Here is a 19,926-nt window from a genome sequence, read left to right as displayed (position 1 = left end):
GAACTAGGCTATGTTAACGTATTCAATCAGAATACTATCATCTTACAGAAGGATCATTTAAACACTGGGAGTCTTCAGACCACGTAGCCAGGGACCATGAAAAGAGAAACACATTTCCAAAGTCCTTTTTAAAACGCAATTCCAAAAAAACTGATTTATAAAGCAAGATTCAGCAGTCCACTGGAGAGTTTAGTGCAGTCTGTATCGTTTGTCGATTTTCTTGACATCATTTAAAACTGATGAGTAACCTTGTCACCCAAGACCAACATGCTATGAAGGCGTTCCTCCTCTGCCTGGTAGAATCCTCTCATTCAGGTCTGTAGTTGACCTCTGGTTCCTCAGGTCTGTAGTCTGTGGTTGAACTCTGGTTCCTCAGGTCTGTAGTCTGTGGTTGACCTCTGGTTCCTCAGGTCTGTAGTCTGTGGTAGAACTCTGGTTCCTCAGGTCTGTAGTCTGTGGTTGAACTCTGGTTCCTCAGGTCTGTAGTCTGTGGTTGAACTCTGGTTCCTCAGGTCTGTAGTCTGTGGTTGAACTCTGGTTCCTCAGGTCTGTAGTCTGTGGTTGACCTCTGGTTCCTCAGGTCTGTAGTCTGTGGTTGAACTCTGGTTCCTCAGGTCAGGTCAGTGTCAGAGTCTCAAGCTGTATCCAGTCGGGGTGCCTGCTTATAAAAATTAACCATCCAACATAAGATTTGCATAATAGGAGATCTTAGCAAGTTAAAGTTGTTTGTTGAGTTTATTCACTTCTTCTAAAACATTTTTTAAAGAATGGTCCTGACCTGGGAACCGATCAACCCTGTTTAATACATTTTTAAGACTTTCAGCAAAACATTCGGTACTAATCTCTTCATGAAAAAAAAAACAACAGTCGACAGTATTAGTGTGCAAGAAGAAGAACTCTCTAGAAGCAGGACATCAAAACAAGCTGTTGGATCGAGTGAATGGACCGTTCTGACATCAGGGAGGTTTTCCTCCAGATCTGTTTCGACATGGCTTCTAAAGTCCACTCAGACAAAGAGGCCCTCTTCCTCTTCAGTAGCTGTGGGACATGGTGGGTGGTGGTGGTCGTCTGAAGAGCCTTTTCTTTCTTTGAGTCGGTAGCGGAGCAGGGGGCTGACCTGGAGTGTATGGCTTGATTCCAAAGAACGACTTCTTGGTTCCGTTTTGAAAGAAAGACGTTCTAGCGTTCTAGAGGTGGATCAGACATGAGGCACTGAGCATTGTTCCGGGGAGGTGGGGGGCGATGTGTGGTCTCCTCCTGAAGTCCTAATGTGATGAGGATGAGGAGGGTCTGCAGGGACATGGTGGGGCTGAGAACCAACGGCAGGAGCAAACAATAGTTAGGGGTCAACGGACAGTCGGCTGTGAGGACAGGGTCCCGGGGGGGGGGGGGGGGCTGGGGTCTTAGTGTCTTGGATAGGGGAGGGGGGGGGGGGGGGTGGAGACATCGTCATCCAGAGAGCGTAAAAAGCCATGTCTCAAAAACACTCGTGGTTCATCCTTCACGGACGTGGACAACATGCTGATGATTAGTCTCCTCTTGGTAAAAAGTGCACGGTGCTCAGCAGCACTCTGCAACGGGCAGATCCCAGCAGAGAGCTCAGACGCTCTGCGTGTGACTGGGTCCTCTATTGGCCTCCTGGACTGAATCTAACGTCTCATGGCTTGCATTACATCTGTACTGCTTTTGGCCCCTCCCCCTTCAGACAGGAGGAGGAGGACCCCGTCTGAGGCCTGAGGACCAGAGCCACCGGCTCATGGACTTAAACCTCTGCAGATCAGATCTGGAGACAGACGTGGGGCGGGGGGTGTAGGGTCCCCTCCCCCGGACCACCAGGGACCACCAGAACCTCCAGACGAAGAGCAGCGCCCACCGCCCCCGAGGGAACAATAGACCCAAGAGTCTGTCGCCCTCTTGTGTTCGAGACCCTCCGGTCGGGTCGGGGAAGGAACAGGGGGTCCCGGCAACGGGGTCCAGACCCGGAGGGGGGGTCCAGACCCGGAGGGGGGGGTCCAGACCCGGAGGGGGTCCGGGACGGGGCGGCGGGGCGGGGGGCTAGGAGAGCTCGAAGCCGGTGTTCATGCTGATGGCGTAGCGCAGCTTGTCCCTCAGGATGCTCTTCTTGCTGTAGTTGGGCAGCTTCAGCAGGTTGAAGCAGGTGGAGGAGGTGGGCAGCCGGCCCCCCGGCTCCTTCTTGCGGATGGTGAAGAAGCCCCGCAGCACGCTGCCCAGCGTGTCCCCGGTGTCCTGCAGGGAGGGACCAGACGTGAGCTAGTCATGGAGTCATGGAGACTTGAGCTTAATGTACTGGCACTTAATGTACACACTTATTGTGTGTTGTACGTCCTGGCACTTAATGTACACACTTATTGTGTGTTGTACGTCCTGGCACTTAATGTACACACTTATTGTGTGTTGTACGTCCTAGCACTTAATGTACACACTTATTGTGTGTTGTACGTCCTAGCACTTATTGTACACACTTATTGTGTGTTGTACGTCCTAGCACTTAATGTACACACTCCTGACTCCTGACTAATGTACTGATTGTAAGTGGCTCTGGAGAAAAGCACCAACGCCACGACGATCACTGCTTCAAGTGTTTCAATAAGGTCCTCAACGGTCTGAAAGGTGGAGCTCTGGTTGACATTCCTTATTGTGTGTGTAGATACATGGACTGTATTGATTCTTTACATCTCATACGACTCATCAGGACCAACCAATCACACGCAGACGCTCACCTGGTCATCAGACACCTCCACACAGCGGATGGAGAACGGAGGCTTGAGGTACGCAAAGCCCAGCAGGGGGGGGCGCGAGCAGCTGGTGACGAACTGAGGACCAGGACCACATCAGGACCACATCAGGACCACACCAGGACCACACCAGGACCACACCAGGACCACATCAGGACCACATGAGGAACACAACAGGAACATTATATAATAACATATAATATGATGCACTCTGGTACATATTGATGATATATAATAATATATAATATGATGCACTCTGGTATATATTGATGATATATAATAATATATAATATGATGCACTCTGGTATATATTAGATGATATATATAATATGATGCACTCTGGTATATATTGATGATATATATAATATGATGCACTCTGGTATATATTGATGATATATAATAATATATAATATGATGCACTCTGGTATATATTGATGATATATAATAATATATAATATGATGCACTCTGGTATATATTGATGATATATAATAATATAGAATATGATGCACTCTGGTATATATTAGATGATATATAATAATATATAATATGATGCACTCTGGTATATATTGATGATATATAATAATATATAATATGATGCACTCTGGTATATATTGATGATATATAATAATAAATAATATGATGCACTCTGGTATATATTGATGATATATAATAATATGATGCACTCTGGTATATATTGATGATATATATAATATGATGCACTCTGGTATATATTGATGATATATAATAATATGATGCACTCTGGTATATATTGATGATATATATAATATGATGCACTCTGGTATATATTGATGATATATATAATATGATGCACTCTGGTATATATTGATGATATATATAATATGATGCGCTCTGGTATATATTGATGATATATATAATATGATGCGCTCTGGTATATATTGATGATATATATAATATGATGCGCTCTGGAGGGGCGGTGGAGCCCACCTTGAGGAACATGGCTCGCTCCTCGGAGGTGAAGTCACTGGACAGGATGTCCCAGAGCCAGATGACGACGCGGTGGCTGCTGTGGAAGCCCCCGTAGTACACCGTGTGCTTCCTGCAGAGACCACACATTCTGCATTGATCGAACACCTCCGCACTTCAAAACTGACTTCTCCAGTGAATAAAAAGAACACGATTCAGAAAAATAAAACACCCCAAGCAGCTGGCACTTATCAGGAACATCTAGGGCTCATCAGGGGGGTCATGTGGGGGTCATGTGGGGGTCATCAGGGGGGTCATGTGGGGGTCATGATAGGGCTCATCAGGGGGGTCATGTGGGGGTCATGTGGGGGTCATGTGGGGGTCATGAGCGGGGTCATGTGGGGGTCATGATAGGGCTCATCAGGGGGGTCATGTGGGGGTCATGTGGGGGTCATGAGCAGGGTCATGTGGGGGTCATGTGGGGGTCATGAGCGGGGTCATGTGGGGGTCATATTCATATTGGTCCATATTCATTGTGGGGTCATGCAGGGTCATGGGGGGGGTGAAGTGGGGGGTCATGTGGGGGTGGAGTGGGGGGTCATGTGGGGGTCATGGGGGGGTGGAGTGGGGGGTCCTGGGCGGTCTTGGGGGGTCACGGCGGGCCCTACTTGAGGTCGTCCAGGTCGATCTCGGCGTTGTCCCCGGACACCAGGCGCTGCACCTCGGGCGTGGAGAACACGTGCAGCCACTCGGGGTTGATGATGCTGCGGAAGCCGCGGATGAAGGCGCCCGTCTGCTCCTTGATCTGAGTGTGCATCCTGAAGTGGGCCATGAGGTGGATGTAGCTGATCCTGAGGACGGGACGACACTTACCATCACTAGGTTAACACTAGGTTAACCCGCTCCCCGTATACACTAACCATCACTAGGTTAACCCGCTCCCCGTATACACTAACCATCACTAGGTTAACACTAGGTTAACCCATTCCCCGTATACACTAACCATCACTAGGTTAACCCGCTCCCTGTATACACTAACCATCACTAGGTTAACCCGCTCCCTGTATACACTAACCATCACTAGGTTAACCCGCTCCCCGTATACACTAACCATCACTAGGTTAACCCATTCCCCGTATACACTAACCATCACTAGGTTAACCCGCTCCCTGTATACAACAGCTAGGATAAGAGGCTACTCTATGCTCAGTCCTATTAGTTGCCAGGACGTACATAGAATGAGTACGAGTGGGTGTGGGGGGTGCTATGCAGTCTCAGTGAGCTGTGGGGAGACGGTAGAGGTAGTAATGAGTGGAGGTCCGTTTGTGTTCACTCACTTGTTCTCGTTAATCACCGCCATGGTCTTTCCTCCTGGGATCAGCTCGTGGCAAACCAGCTGTGAAGCGGACATCGATCTTAGTATGGGCTTACACTGAATTATCAAATCATGCCAACGGAGGTCTCCAGACCCTGGTTCTGGTTCTGGTGCCTCACCTGTCCCATGACGTCCTCATCGTAGGATAACGTCAGCCCCAGATCTCCTACATCTCCATCGTAACGCTGGAACAACACATCACACTACGTTATTTACCTTTACATCCAGCGTCTCCTCAACTGAACACCAGGATAAGATCAGAGTTATTTAATCTTATGGGTAAACAAGTTCAGATAAGACACAAGCAGGAGGGATAAGACAACATGGAGGGTTAGGGTTAGGGCTCTGACCCCACATGGAGGGTTAGGGTTAGGGCTCTGACCCCACATGGAGGGTTAGGGTTAGGGTTAGGGTTAGGGCTCTGACCCCACATGGAGGGTTAGGGTTAGGGGTCTGACCTTGATGGAGGTGAGGTTCTTGTAGAACTCAGAGTCCAGGGAGGGCAGCTCGTCGATGGAGCTGTAGAAGGAGCTGTGGTGGTGGCCCAGCACCTGGCTCAGGAAGAACGAGGCGAAGGGCACGTCCACCACGATGCCCTGGAGAGACAGGAGAGTCCGGCAGGACAGACAGCAGGACCATCAGCACGCATGACACAGTTAACAGTGGGAATAAGACACCCCTGGACAGACAGCAGGACCCTCAGCTCGTATGGAGGTCATCACAAATGTTAGAGGGAGGAGTGAAGGAGTGAAGGAGTGAGGTTCCTCTGACGACATCCTACCTCATAGTGTGACAGATAGTGTTCACTACAGGGAGGAGTGAAGGAGTGAGGTTCCTCTGACAACATCGTACCTCACAGTGTGACAGATAGTGTTCACTACAGGGAGGAGTGAAGGAGTGAGGTTCCTCTGACAACATCGTACCTCACAGTGTGACAGATAGTGTTCACTACAGGGAGGAGTGAAGGAGTGAGGTTCCTCTGACAACATCGTACCTCACAGTGTGACAGATAGTGTTCACTACAGGGAGGAGTGAAGGAGTGAAGGAGTGAAGGAGTGAGGTTCCTCTGCATCCTACCTCATACATGGCTTTCCCGAGCATCTTGCCCACAAACTCAAAGAGCTGCAGGTGGTTCTCGTGGATGTAGGACGTGGGCGAGGGATACAGGCGCTCGTTTCCGCTGGTGGTCTGAGGAGACGTGTTCCACACAGAGAGAGGTCACAGGTCAGAGGTCAGAGATCAGAGGTCAGAGGTCAGAGCTGGGGTCGGCAGCAGAAGAAGACTGAGGGCACTCTGTCACCATCCTAAAAGAGCATCTTACAACAAACCTTTTCTCTTGGCGTCCTCTGGTGAGTGTATCTCTGTGTATGACGTCCTCTGGTGAGTGTGTGTCTGTGTATCACGTCCTCTGGTGAGTGTGTGTCTGTGTATCACGTCCTCTGGTGAGTGTGTCTGTGTATGACGTCCTCTGGTGAGTGTGTCTGTGTATGACGTCCTCTGGTGAGTGTGTGTCTGTGTATGACGTCCTCTGGTGAGTGTGTGTCTGTGTGTGACGTCCTCTGGTGAGCGTGTGTCTGTGTGTGATGTCCTCTGGTGAGTGTGTGTCTGTGTATGACGTCCTCTGGTGAGTGTGTGTCTGTGTATCACGTCCTCTGGTGAGTGTGTGTCTGTGTATGACGTCCTCTGGTGAGTGTGTGTCTGTGTGTGACGTCCTCTGGTGAGTGTGTGTCTGTGTATCACGTCCTCTGGTGAGTGTGTGTCTGTGTATGACGTCCTCTGGTGAGCGTGTGTCTGTGTGTGACGTCCTCTGGTGAGCGTGTGTCTGTGTGTGACGTCCTCTGGTGAGTGTGTGTCTGTGTATCACGTCCTCTGGTGAGTGTGTATCTCTGTGTATGACGTCCTCTGGTGAGTGTGTGTCTGTGTATCACGTCCTCTGGTGAGTGTGTGTCTGTGTATCACGTCCTCTGGTGAGTGTATCTCTGTGTGTATGAAGGTTGCTACCGGCGTACCTTGAAGAGGTTGAGTGCTGGGTTGAACACCTTCTTGATGATCTCCTCCAGGAACTCCTTGAACACGCCGTCCTGGTCGATGCCCGCCTCGTCCACGCCCAGGTCGTTGACGAACTTCACCCGGATCACGCCCTTGATGGAGTTGGAGGGCAGTCGGCGGAGCTGGTCGTAGCCGTCCTAGATCAGAGGTCATATTGGGATCGCTGTCTTCTCCACAGTTGGTCACTTTATGTTGCTACTTTTCTATATACCTGTCGCTTCTTTATTTTATCTTCTTTACAAAAGTTCACCCTTGCCTTGTCGCAGGAATATCAAGTGTCTCGAATTAAAGATTTGCACACTTTGACTTCTACTGTACTGTGCACCAGAGCTTTGGTTCTCTTCCACTGTGTGCTTTGGTTCGGTACTCGTGGTTCTCTGTGTTCGCGGCCCTTCTACCTCCAGCATGCGCGAGCGGCGGATGGTGATGTGGGTGACGTGCGGCGAGGCGGAGCTGGTCTCCACCAGGCCCAGGCTCTCCTTCTCCTTGGTGACGATGTTCCGGAACAGCAGAACCCGCTGGGGGGAACCGAGAACAGGAGAACCGTTAAGGAACGCGGCGCGCAGCCCGGAGATCAAGTTTAATCAAAGAGCTAAAAACTGGTTCAAAAGTCACGGCATTTAGATGCAATAATTTGTTTTTAAGAAAAAACTATTAATAACTAATTTCAAGAGGTAATTAAAATGTCAAAGTGTAGTTTTGCGGCCGGGGCCACAGAACGCGTCCCTGGGGGGCAGAGTAACGAGCGGTGTGCGTACGTTCTTGTGCGGGATGACGTGAGGGATGTACTGCAGCAGCAGCTGAGCGCGTCGCTTCCCTTTCTCCAGCTCCTGGAACAGCAGGCTGGGCTTCAGGTCCCTGGACACCGTCAGGGGACAAAACACTGATGTATCAGGTCCCTGGACGCCATCAGGGGACAAAACACTGATGTATCAGGTCCCTGGACACCATCAGGGGACAAAACACTGATGTATCAGGTCCCTGGACACCATCAGGGGACAAAACACTGATGTATCAGGTCCCTGGACACCATCAGGGGACAAAACACTGATGTATCAGGTCCCTGGACACCATCAGGGGACAAAACACTGATGTATTATCCAGAGACCCCCCAGAGAGGTGATACCTGTCACTGGAGGCACGAAGGACAGAACCAAGTGGTCAATACACTAAAGCTATGACTAAACTACTACCTAAAGCTATGACTAAACTACTACCTAAAGCTATGACTAAACTACTACCTAAAGCTATGACTAAACTACTACCTAAGGCTATGACTAAACTACTAACTAAAGCTATAACTAAACTACTACCTAAAGCTATGACTAAACTACTAACTAAAGCTACACACAGGGGGAGCTGGAGGACGGTCCAAGGGTTTGAACCAAGTGCCCCCTGGTCCGTAGCCCTCCTGACTGAAGCTATACACAGGGGGAGGGGCTTAGGGTCCTGGTCCTGGTCCTGGTCCGTAGCCCTCCTGACTGAAGCTATACACAGGGGGAGGGACAGGAAGTCTCACCGGCGCAGCCAGTGCTCCTCGGGGGTGAACTTCCTGCGGCAGTCGCGTTCGTAGAGCACCATGAGCCAGCCGTGGACGCTGTGGAACAGCTCCAGCTTCTCCCCCTTGGCGTTCTCTGTTCAGGAAGACATGAAGCCGCTGCTTATATCGTTTACAGCACAGGGTGAACACATCTTTTTATATCTCTATCTATCTTATTGACACAACATGAACTTGAATATACATGAAATAAAGAAGCTGCACTTGAATAATCCAATATGAAATAATAAGTATTTGGTGTGAGGCTGCAGGAAACACACCAGATACTGGTCTATACTGGTCTGATACTGGTCTATAGAGCAGATACTGTTCTATATACACACCAGTATACCACCACACTATACACACCAGATACTGGTCTATAGACCAGTATCTGCTCTATAGACCAGTATCTGCTCTATAGACCAGTATCTGCTCTATAGACCAGTATCTCTATAGACCAGTATCTCTATAGACCAGTATGTGGCTGTATCAGGCTGCTCTTGCAGCAGGTCCTACCCAGGATGTCTGCTCTATAGACCAGTATCAGACCAGTATAGTATGTGTTATAGTATGTGGCTGTATCAGGCTGCTCTTGCAGCAGGTCCTACCCAGGATGCCGTCCCAGATCATCTTGTACACGAAGGTGTTGAGGAAGGAGGAGATGGTGAGCAGCTCCTCGATCTTGAAGGAGGTCTGCTCCTCATACACCTCGATGTCGTCCAGGATCCTACAGCACATCATCACGTAGAGACGCTGTTACCATCATCTACGATGTTTCTTCATCACGCTGAACGCACACTGGATACCAACATCAATTCTTTGTACATTTTGTATTTTGGCAAATAACATTTTCAGATTCTGAGGAACAGATCTCAAAACAACAAGATTCCATCCTACATGTGGAGCCGCCCGGCTCGTGGGAAGGAGACGTTAAATAGTTTAACTTCAGGATATCATATCTGGGATTAAACTTCCTTCACATAATGTATCTTAACTTCAGGATATCATATCTGGGATTAGACTTCCTTCACAACGGGCAGCGACCAATAACACTGTGTGAATGAATGAATGCATGAATGTGTGAATGAATAAATGAATGGATGAATCCCCTCACGTGATGAGGTGTCGGGAGCAGTCGCAGAAGAGCATGAGCATGGCCAGCAGCTGCTTGGACTCGTCCGTGTCGTTGTTCAGGCACTCGGTGAACAGCTTCAGGCCCCCCTGGGGCCCCAGCTCACAGATGAAGGCCCACAGCTTGGGCAGCAGCTCGTCCAGGTGGGTCAGACCTGGGGGGGCACCGCGTCAACATCATCACACTCTGCTGGTGCGTGTGTGTAGGTGTGTGTGTGTGTGTGTGTGTGTGTGTGTGTGTGTGTGTGCTGACCGGTGAGGATCTGCAGCCGTATCTGTGTCAGCGTGGACAGGGCGGTCTGGTAGAGGACACAGATGCTGCAGACCTTCTGCACCTCGGCCGAGTCCACCCGCCGCCCGCCCACCGGCTTCAGGATGTTCCTCACCGACGCCGACTTCTGGAATGCCCTCTTGAAGAGGCCTGAGAATACAGAGAACATGGTCACAACTCAGAGAACCTGGAACCACGTCACAACTCAGAGAACCTGGAACCATGTCACAACTCAGAGGAGAACCTGGAACCACTTCACAACTCAGAGAACGTGGAACCACGTCACAACTCAGAGAACCTGGAACCACGTCACAACTCAGAGAACGTGGAACAACCTCATCTATTCAACCTGTTTACTATCTTTACCACATGTCACCTTTTGGCTGGACAAACACCCACCCACCCACCCACACACCCACACCCACCCACACACCCACACACACACACACACACACACACACACATACACACACACACACACACACACACTACAGTGAGTGACATCTGCGCTTCACGGAGGGCTCTTGAATCCACCAATCAGAGAGGGGCCTCACTCTTGACGGGCAGGTTGTTCTGGGAGGTGCTGGGCTGCTGGGCGGACGGCGACGGCTCCTGGCTCTCCAGCTTCTTGGAGAGAACGTCGCTGAAGAGCGTGCGGATGACCGCCGTGCCCCACAGGTACTGCAGCTGCTTGGTCACCAGAGGCATGGACTCATTCAGCCTGGGGAGAGACAGACCCCCGGTCAGTGTGACAGACAGACAGACCTCCGGTCAGTGTGACAGACAGACAGACCTCCGGTCAGTGTGACAGACAGACAGACCCCCGGTCAGTGTGACACAAGACTTTACTAATCCTCAAATCCTGCTTTTACAGCAGAATCAGACAAGAGTACAGTGCAAATCCAACAAGAAAATATAAGTACAAATACATGAGTCAAATAGAAACGATAATAACTACAACTATGCCAAAACAATCAATAAAATAAAATAAACTAGGGTCATCAGAAGCAGTGTGCTGGAGATTAATAAATGATTAATGTACTAATAAATAAATGTGCTCCCTCTTCATAACTCACCCGTAGTCCACGGTCTGGGAGAACCAGCCCAGCACCGGGTGCCAGTGGGTCAGGTTGGACTTCTTCTGGGACACGTATCTCTGGCAGTAGGACAGCATGTCCGTCAGGTCCTTCACAAAATGGTTGGCCTCCTCTTCCAGGACCTTCTCGTCCAGGAAGCCCAGGTGAATCAGGTTACCTGTGGTGGAGGAGACAACGTGAGGAACTACAAAGCCGTTTCAGACCAGGAGTCACTGAACAGGAGTCACACATGTGTGTGTGTGTGTGTGTGTGTGTGTGTGTGTGTGTGTGTGTGTGTGTGTGTGTGTGTGTGTGTGTGTGTGTGTGTGTGTGTGTGTGTGTGTGTGTGTGTGTGTGTGTGTGTGTGTGTGTGTGTGTGTGTCCCTGTTTACACTAGAGAATGATCTAGAATCCACATGTTCAGTTCACGGTGCTTTGGATAAAATTCTAATAGAGTTTAATAGTGGAGACGTAGAAAACCGTCCCACAACCGTTTTCTACCGGCGCTTTGTAAGTGTGACTCAAAGTGTTTGGTTAACAGAGGCTTACCCAGCAGGCATAGCGTGTGGCTCCCCTCCAGACACACACAGATATCAACACACTGCTCCTCCCGGCTCAGGAACAAGATGAACTTGCGAAGCATGTCATGAGTTTGGAGAGAGGCCATGCACTGTGAGAATAAAGAGATTATTCAGAGTTAGTTAATGGAGGTGGGCCATGAGTTTGATTGTATTTTCTGTGTTCCGGTGTGACACACATAGTCCAGTCTATCTAGAGCGTGTTTACCTCTGGAGTCAGAGCGCTGAGATGAGATACGATGGCCGGAACCGACATGATGTGAAGGAGGAACGATCTCAGAAGGTTGTCAGAGAAGTGAGCGGCAATGACTGGCCTGCAAACGACCAGGACCGGTTACAAAGGGCCGATGAACATAGATACATAGATACATAGAAGGGTTACAAGATGAACATAGATACATAGATACACAGAAGGGTTACAAGATGAACATAGATACATAGATACATAGAAGGGTTACAAGATGAACATAGATACATAGATACATAGAAGGGTTACAAGATGAACATAGATACATAGAAGGGTTACAAGATGCACATAGATACATAGATACATAGAAGGGTTACAAGATGCCCATAGATACATAGATACATAGAAGGGTTACAAGATGAACATAGATACATAGATACATAGAAGGGTTACAAGATGAACATAGATACATAGATACATAGATACATAGAAGGGTTACAAGTGGAACATAGATACATAGATACATAGAAGGGTTACAAGATGAACATAGATACATAGATACATAGAAGGGTTACAAGATGAACATAGATACATAGATACATAGAAGGGTTACCAGTGGAACGTTGGCTCACCTCAAAGACAAAGTGAAGATGGCGGTCAGGGTGCCCTTGGACAGGGAGGGTCTGGAGCGAGCCAGACCGCTGGTCAGCAGTATCTATGACAACCACAACCAGGGATGTTAGGATAGGGCAGCATCAGCAGAAGGTTGGTCAAACAATAATCCATTCCCCGGTCTGGAATTTGATGCGTTTTCATGCTGCTTCTCAGTGAGACATAAGGGGGACCATTAAAAGGGTGAGGCCTGTAACCTGCAGTGTAGAGTAGAAGCCCTTCTGGTTGAGGTGGCCCATGATGTTCTCACAGATTCTCGTCAGAGCTGGTTTCAGAGCCTCTCCTAGAGACCATGTTAGAGAGGACAGGTTAGTAACGATCACGTCAAGTGAAATAGTATTATTTACATAGCGCATTTCATTCACAAAGGCACAACAATGCAGCCTGGAGCCAGAACTATCTCATGTTTTATCTGCTCAGCCAGATTTCAGGCAGACCTGGCCAGGGTTGGGCCAATCACAGCCGTTCATTTAATATGGGGCGGATTTAATACATGAGTGTCAAGAGGAGTGCCCAATGGTAAGGCCTTTTCATGAACAACCGGTACGGCTGCCATCACGCGTGTCGTTGCTCTGATTGGCAGAAGGTCTGTCCAATCGAACCAGAGGCATTTTGGTTGGCTTGTTGATAATGTCCGTTAGAAATGAGCTGGGAGGTTCCAGAGCCCTGGGACTAGGGTGATGTCAACAAGATGAGCTTCACATCACAAATGAAAACAACAACATCAACTACAAAAACAACAACAACAAAGGGAGCGTTGAACTTATTTTAAAAGGCTTTTTAAAACATCACAGGTGTGATGTTTTAACCCTCCTCAGGGAGGATGTTCCAGAAGGATCATCATCTCCTAGGGTGCGCAGCAGACTGACCTTTCCCTCGGACCAGCCTCCACGTGCAGGTGTCTGTGAATGTGACCAGCATGCTGAGGTACAGCGTCACCAGCTTGTTGTCCTGCAGGATGTCCGGCTGGGAGGAGCAGAGAACAGGTCACACTCATGGGGACCATGACCAGTGATCTGCTTTACTGTGAACTATGGGGACCATGAACCAGTGATCTGCTTTACTGTGAACTATGGGGACCATGACCAGTGATCTGCTTTACTGTGAACTATGGGGACCATGAACCAGTGATCTGCTTTACTGTGAACTATGGGGACCATGAACCAGTGATCTGCTTTACTGTGAACTATGGGGACCATGAACCAGTGATCTGCTTTACTGTGAACTATGGGGACCATGACCAGTGATCTGCTTTACTGTGAACTATGGGGACCATGAACCAGTGATCTGCTTTACTGTGAACTATGGGGACCATGAACCAGTGATCTGCTTTACTGTGAACTATGGGGACCATGAACCAGTGATCTGCTTTACTGTGAACTATGGGGACCATGAACCAGTGATCTGCTTTACTGTGAACTATGGGGACCATGAACCAGTGATCTGCTTTAATGTGAACTCTTTTACCTTGAGCTTCTTTAGCTGCTGACAGCAGACCCACAACACGTCTTTGATCTGTTTGATCCAGGGGATGGTGAGGTCTTTGGAAAGCGCCAAGGACACGTACCACACCTGGAAGGTAAAGACAACAGTCACCCCTACAGTCCAGGTTGAACATCGATGCGGCGGCGGACGTTTCAGAGCCGGCTCACTTTGGGTTCGTTCTCAACGTCCATGCTGCTCAGAACGGCTCGGCAGAGCTTCTCGAAGCGCTGCAGAGTGGGAACAGAATAAAAACAACATTCCTGTTTCTAGAACAAGAAGCACGAGGTATATGTAGGTATACCTATACACGTATATCACCAGAGGATTCACATGCCTTAGAGTGGTCGAGAAAACGTGAGCAACAAAACTTGACAGGAAGAAATCTGTATTCATCTTTTCAAAAACATACATTCTCGTCAAAGATAAATAAATAAAAAGCCTTCTACTACAGATTATAAAATAAATGATAATTTCTCACCAACTTATCCTCAGGAGCATAAACAAATAACAGTTTCCGGGCGATTTTGAAAATTGATAGTGCATTCCGCTTGGTTGTCCCGCTTTCAGAGGCTTGGAAATAGTCGTCCACGTCTTTCCTAGTGATCACAAATAACAACACATTCATTTAAAAAGATGATACAAAGCGAATATTTGGCAATTCTTATTACGTGACTTTATTTACCATGGTGACAATACCATGACGTTAATGATTTAAGTAACCCACCGTAGCTGCTTCTGCAGCCGGCAGCGACAGAGGAACCGTCGCACCAGAGCCTGGACCAGCGTGGCGCAGCGCTCCTTCTCCCGGGAGCCCTGCCGCTCCTCCCGGGCCTGCCGGGCCCGGTCCAGGAACTCCGACTTGGAGCTCTGAGTGGCGCTGAACATGACGGTGCTCCTGCTCCCCGAGGCACACCGGAGACACGGAACAAACAGAGAGGAAACGAGGATTGACGCTATCGGGGGAAACACGTCCCCTGGACCCTGGTGGTGCGAGGGACGGGTTGAAGAGGGTCACTGACTCATTAGACCGAAGTGATGGATTACCTGCGATAGATCGCGATCAGAGGCACAGGAGATGGAGCTGGAGATGTTGGCTCATGAGTGTGTCCTTGAGATCCACGTTGGGAGGGACGCCAACACCCCTGATCGACTGATCATATCCGAGGACAGCCGGCTGGGTTAGACACAAAAGTAACATCACAAGAAGCGTCAGACAATGAGCAGCATCGTTCAGGTGACAGGCGAGGCTCTGGGGAGTGACATAAGCCGCGGTCGTACCGTATGGAGATGTAAACAATAACAGCCGCTCGTCCATGGACCGCAGACGCTAATCCCCGGTGTTGCACTCCATGATTCCGGGTGGCGTTTTCTGTTTGTTTGATCAAAATCGAGATATTATTAACATCGAAACGTGAAACAAATTCAAACACGTCGTTTCTGAACACCAGTGTATATGTTATCGTCGTTTGAATCGTCCTCCATTGTTGATAGTGGTTTACTGAGGCTTGAGCGGAACCGAGGAAAGATTCTAGAGTTCTGCCGTAGAGGCCGGATCGTTTTAGAAGTTACTCCTACCATAAAGCTGCTAATATAACGCTGATATAAATAATACTGGTATAAAACTGATAATATAACGCTGACATAAATAATACTGGTATAAAACTGATAATATAACGCTGATATAAATAATACTGGTATAAAACTGATCATATAAAGCTGATAATAATACTGGTATCCCTAAGGCTGCTCTACTCTCTCTCAACTTTCTTTTGTCCTGCAAATCTTGAACATTTCGAATCTCTCTCTTGAAACATTATATGTATTATATATATATATATATATAATTATTATATATATGTAAATTGGGACTGTACCTTTAAACACAGGCGGGACGCTGACGTCATGCTATAACTGCGCAGCGTAGGACCGGAAGGAAGTGGGTGTCAGCTGGCTAAGGTTAGCGAGCTAAACTCCCGAAGTCTGTCGTGGTTCTATGGTAAATATACTTCTAATCCTCCCGTTAACCGGGTACCTTGTGGTCCAGGACGACCCGCCGGGATGCCGGGCGCCGTCCCCGGTTCAGATCTCTACTTATCAGCTACTGATGAGATAATATCCACAGACTGCTACATGCTAACACTGAGCGCAGCGCTACACTCCCTGACGCCCCGAGGAGGGACGCTGTGGTTGGTCCTCATGACACCATGACCTGGTCTGGGTCATGGTCCTCATGACACCATGACCTGGTCTGGGTCATGGTCCTCATGACACCATGACCTGGTCTGGGTCAGGTTCTTGTGGGGTCGGGGTCTGGGTCGGGTTCTTGTGTGGTCTGGGTCTGGGGGGGTCTGGGTCTGGTTCTTGTGGGCTCTGGGTCTGGGGGGGTCTGGGTCTGGTTCTTGTGGGCTCTGGGTCTAGGGGGGTCTGGGTCTGGGGGGCTCTGGGTCAGGTTCTTGTGGGGTCTGGGTCGGGTTCTTGTGGGCTCTGGCTCTAGGGGGGTCTGGCTGATGGGACGTTAGTATGTAACGTGGAGAGTGTTCTGTGTAGGAGGAGGTTGTTAACGGCTGGTTATTAAGCAGTAAACGGCTGGTTATTGTTAACGGCTGGTTATTAAGCAGTAAACTGGTTATTGTTAACGGCTGGTTATTAAGCAGTAAACTGGTTATTGTTAACGGCTGGTTATTAAGCAGTAAACGGCTATTGTTAACGGCTGGTTATTAAGCAGTAAACGGCTGGTTATTGTTAACGGCTGGTTATTAAGCAGTAAACTGGTTATTGTTAACGGCTGGTTATTAAGCAGTAAACTGGTTATTGTTAACGGCTGGTTATTAAGCAGTAAACGGCTGGTTATTGTTAACGGCTGGTTATTAAGCAGTAAACGGCTGGTTATTGTTAACGGCTGGTTATTAAGCAGTAAACGGCTGGTTATTGTTAACGGCTGGTTATTAAGCAATAAACGGCTGGTTATTGTTAACGGCAGGTTATTAAGCAGTAAACTGGTTATTGTTAAGGGCTGGTTATTAAACAGGTGTGCCCTTTGACCATCCGCAGGAAGAGATGTCAGGTGACAGCGTTGTGAGCTCGGCCCTGCCGGCAGCTACAACCCGCACCACCTCCTTCAAGGGCTCCAGCCCCAGCTCCAAGTACGTGAAGCTGAACGTGGGCGGGGCGCTGTACTACACCACCATGCAGACCCTCACCAAGCAGGACACCATGCTGAAGGCCATGTTCAGCGGCCGCATGGAGGTCCTGACCGACAGCGAAGGTGGGTTCTGCTGGGCTCTACTGACACTCTCCAGAGGTCGGTTGTCATTTACATTTAGGGGATCTAGCAGAATGTATGTCGCTTTTATCCAAAGCAACATACGATAAGTACATTTATCCTGAGAAAGAGAAACAACAATATATCGCTGTCAGCTTTTAAGTGCAGTGAACCATTCAATAAGTGAGTGGGAGGGCGGCCCAGGGGCTAGGGTGAACTTAGGGTTAGGGATGCAGGGTCTAGGGTGAACTTAGGGTTAGGGATGCAGGGTCTAGGGTGAACTTAGGGTTAGGGATGCAGGGTCTAGGGTGAACTTAGGGTTAGGGATGCAGGGTCTAGGGTGAACTTAGGGTTAGGGATGCAGGGGCTAGGGTGAACTTAGGGTTAGGGATGCAGGGGCTAGGGATGCAGGGGCTAGGGTGAACTTAGGGTTAGGGATGCAGGGGCTAGGGTGAACTTAGGGTTAGGGATGCAGGGGCTAGGGTGAACTTAGGGTTAGGGATGCAGGGGCTAGGGTGAACTTAGGGTTAGGGATGCAGGGGCTAGGGTGAACTTAGGGTTAGGGATGCAGGGGCTAGGGTGAACTTAGGGTTAGGGATGCAGGGGCTAGGGTGAACTTAGGGTTAGGGATGCAGGGTCTAGGGTGAACTGGAAGTTGTGTATTGTGTTGATGTGTTAATATGTGACCGTGGGAAGATTGACCAGACGCTCAGCAGGTGTCAGCGCTCAGCAGAACTCACCAGGGGGCTTCCCTCTCCTCTTCCTTCCCTCTCCTCCCCCCAGGCTGGATCCTGATCGACCGCTGTGGGAAGCACTTCGGGACCGTCCTGAACTACCTGCGGGACGGCGCCGTGCCGCTGCCCGACACGCGCCGCGAGACGGAGGAGCTGCTGGCCGAGGCCAAGTACTACCTGGTCCAGGGGCTGGCGGACGAGTGCACGGCCGCGCTGCAGGTGAGTCCCAGCGGGGGGGGCGGGGAGACCAGGCCTCCGCTCAGAGCTACGCCTCTTAAGTGTTATTACAAGTGTTATACCTTCATGTGCACCACCGCTGTCATCCGATCACTTTAGACTGGGATCTGGAAGTGGTTTAAATCAGATTTTAGAATTAAACAGAAGACCCAGACAGGGTAGTGGAGTGAGTGACTGGACACTACCAGAAGGTGCTACCCTAGTATTTAATATTTCTCTTGTACATGAAACCATCCTTCTCTCTCTCCTCTTGCAGAACAAAGACACCTACGAGCCATTCTGTAAGGTTCCTCTGGTGACCTCACCCAAGGAGGAGCAGCGTCTCATCGCCACGTCCAACAAGGTACGTCTTTATTTACCTCTTCCCCCCCCCAGCTAGTGTTTCCAACCAAGATGGCCACTAGCTACAGCCACCCATTTGAATGAAGACACCCCGTTTCACTGCAGCAACACTGTGGGGACTGCTCTGAGTTTGACCCTTCTCAAAGAGTGTTACAAACCGTATGAAACGACAGAACTCCTGATGGCTGTGATTCATATAGTTTTGATGATACTTTTCGGTGTTTGGAGAGCAATGCTGTTTCTCTTAAAGCATGTAACCATTGGTCCATCGCTGTAAGCTCTACTGTATCTTACTAAGTAAACGTTTGTTGGTCCCCACAGCCCACCGTCAAACTTCTGTACAACCGGAGCAACAACAAGTACTCGTACACCAGGTGAGGCCCTCGACCGTAGGGCCGCAGCAGGTCAGAGCGCTCGGCGCTCACCCGCCCTTACTTCCTCCTCACTTCCGGTGCTCACCCCCCTCACTTCCTGCGCTTACCTCCCTCACTTCCTGTGCAGCAACTCTGACGACAACATGCTGAAGAACATCGAGCTGTTCGACAAGCTGTCTCTGCGCTTCAACGGGCGTGTCCTCTTCATCAAGGACGTGATCGGAGACGAGATATGCTGCTGGTCCTTCTACGGCCAGGGCCGCAAGATCGCCGAGGTCTGCTGCACCTCCATCGTCTACGCCACCGAGAAGAAGCAGACCAAGGTACCAGCACACACTATAGGAGGCATCTGAGGACACAGTCACACATGGTACTATGGGATGGGGATGCATCTGAGGAAACACTGAAACATGGTATAGTCTGGACTCTCTCTGACTGTTGGTTCGGCCCACCGGGTGGAGTTGGTAGCGTTTAAACATGGTATTGTTTGGGGTATGTTGAGGGGTCTGTGACGGTTGGTCTGACCCAGCCCTCCCAGAGCACCCCTGACTCTTGGTTCGGCCCACCAGGTGGAGTTCCCCGAGGCCCGGATCTACGAGGAGACCCTCAACATCCTGCTGTACGAGTCCCAGGACGGGCGTGGCCCGGACAATGCCCTGCTGGAGGCCACGGGCGGCGCCGCCGGCCGCTCCCACCACCTGGACGAGGACGAGGAGCGGGACCGCATCGAGCGTGTGCGGAGGATCCACATCAAACGGCCCGACGACCGAACACACCACCACCAGTGACCTCTCACCCCCCCCCAGTGACCTCACCCCCCCCCCTCCTCACGGACCCGTCAGCCCGCCCCCCCCCCCCCCCCCCCCCCCGGCGGACCCCGGGCGGCCGTGGCTTGTGCCTTATCACCGACC

The 19,926-nt window shown here is 49.8% G+C and overlaps 2 protein-coding genes across 2 annotated transcripts; one reads left to right on the top strand and one right to left on the bottom strand.

Annotated features, from left to right (window-relative positions):
- Window positions 1-1,403: 1,403 nt before the first annotated feature.
- ube3b (ubiquitin protein ligase E3B) lies at window positions 1,404-15,524 on the bottom strand. Its single transcript, XM_084467994.1, has 28 exons — window positions 15,345-15,524; window positions 15,111-15,240; window positions 14,791-14,961; window positions 14,545-14,662; window positions 14,234-14,293; window positions 14,049-14,153; window positions 13,451-13,547; window positions 12,779-12,864; window positions 12,542-12,624; window positions 11,931-12,036; window positions 11,694-11,814; window positions 11,145-11,322; window positions 10,623-10,789; window positions 10,051-10,218; window positions 9,781-9,952; window positions 9,275-9,393; window positions 8,646-8,760; window positions 7,885-7,984; window positions 7,525-7,644; window positions 7,087-7,263; window positions 6,155-6,265; window positions 5,536-5,673; window positions 5,197-5,262; window positions 5,040-5,098; window positions 4,371-4,553; window positions 3,724-3,835; window positions 2,742-2,834; window positions 1,404-2,247 (listed from the first exon to the last, which is right to left on the bottom strand). Exons 3-28 carry the CDS (start codon window positions 14,949-14,951, stop codon window positions 2,056-2,058), a joined length of 3,207 nt encoding a protein of 1,068 aa, XP_084324120.1. The 5' UTR covers window positions 14,952-14,961; window positions 15,111-15,240; window positions 15,345-15,524; the 3' UTR covers window positions 1,404-2,055.
- A 454-nt stretch (window positions 15,525-15,978) lies between these two features.
- Window positions 15,979-19,856, top strand: kctd10 (potassium channel tetramerization domain containing 10). The gene is made up of 7 exons (XM_084467618.1): window positions 15,979-16,062; window positions 17,118-17,331; window positions 18,112-18,281; window positions 18,556-18,642; window positions 18,963-19,015; window positions 19,143-19,338; window positions 19,585-19,856. The coding sequence occupies exons 1-7, from the start codon at window positions 16,060-16,062 to the stop codon at window positions 19,801-19,803; spliced, it is 942 nt and encodes a 313-aa protein (XP_084323744.1). The 5' UTR covers window positions 15,979-16,059; the 3' UTR covers window positions 19,804-19,856.
- The last annotated feature ends 70 nt before the right edge of the window (window positions 19,857-19,926 follow it).

Source organism: Micromesistius poutassou, assembly GCF_964030765.1.
Source record: "Micromesistius poutassou genome assembly, chromosome: 5".
Classification (NCBI taxonomy): Eukaryota; Metazoa; Chordata; class Actinopteri; order Gadiformes; family Gadidae; genus Micromesistius; species Micromesistius poutassou.
The sequence above is the reverse complement of the archived record's forward strand: the minus strand, read 5'-3'. Positions and strand labels throughout refer to the sequence as shown.

What these genes read in the sequence shown, in the direction of transcription:
- kctd10 (XM_084467618.1), top strand. An exon ending in TCATCGCCACGTCCAACAAG is followed by an intron (nt 18,643 to 18,962) that starts GTACGTCTTTAT and finishes TGGTCCCCACAG; the next exon opens with CCCACCGTCAAACTTCTGTA. An exon ending in AACAAGTACTCGTACACCAG is followed by an intron (nt 19,016 to 19,142) that starts GTGAGGCCCTCG and finishes CTTCCTGTGCAG; the next exon opens with CAACTCTGACGACAACATGC.
- ube3b (XM_084467994.1), bottom strand. Translation starts at nt 14,951, where the DNA reads ATGTTCAGCGCCACTCAGAGCTCCAAGTCGGAGTTCCTGGACCGGGCC. An exon ending in ACGTTGAGAACGAACCCAAA is followed by an intron (nt 14,154 to 14,233) that starts GTGAGCCGGCTC and finishes TTTACCTTCCAG; the next exon opens with GTGTGGTACGTGTCCTTGGC. An exon ending in TCAGCGCTCTGACTCCAGAG is followed by an intron (nt 11,815 to 11,930) that starts GTAAACACGCTC and finishes TTATTCTCACAG; the next exon opens with TGCATGGCCTCTCTCCAAAC.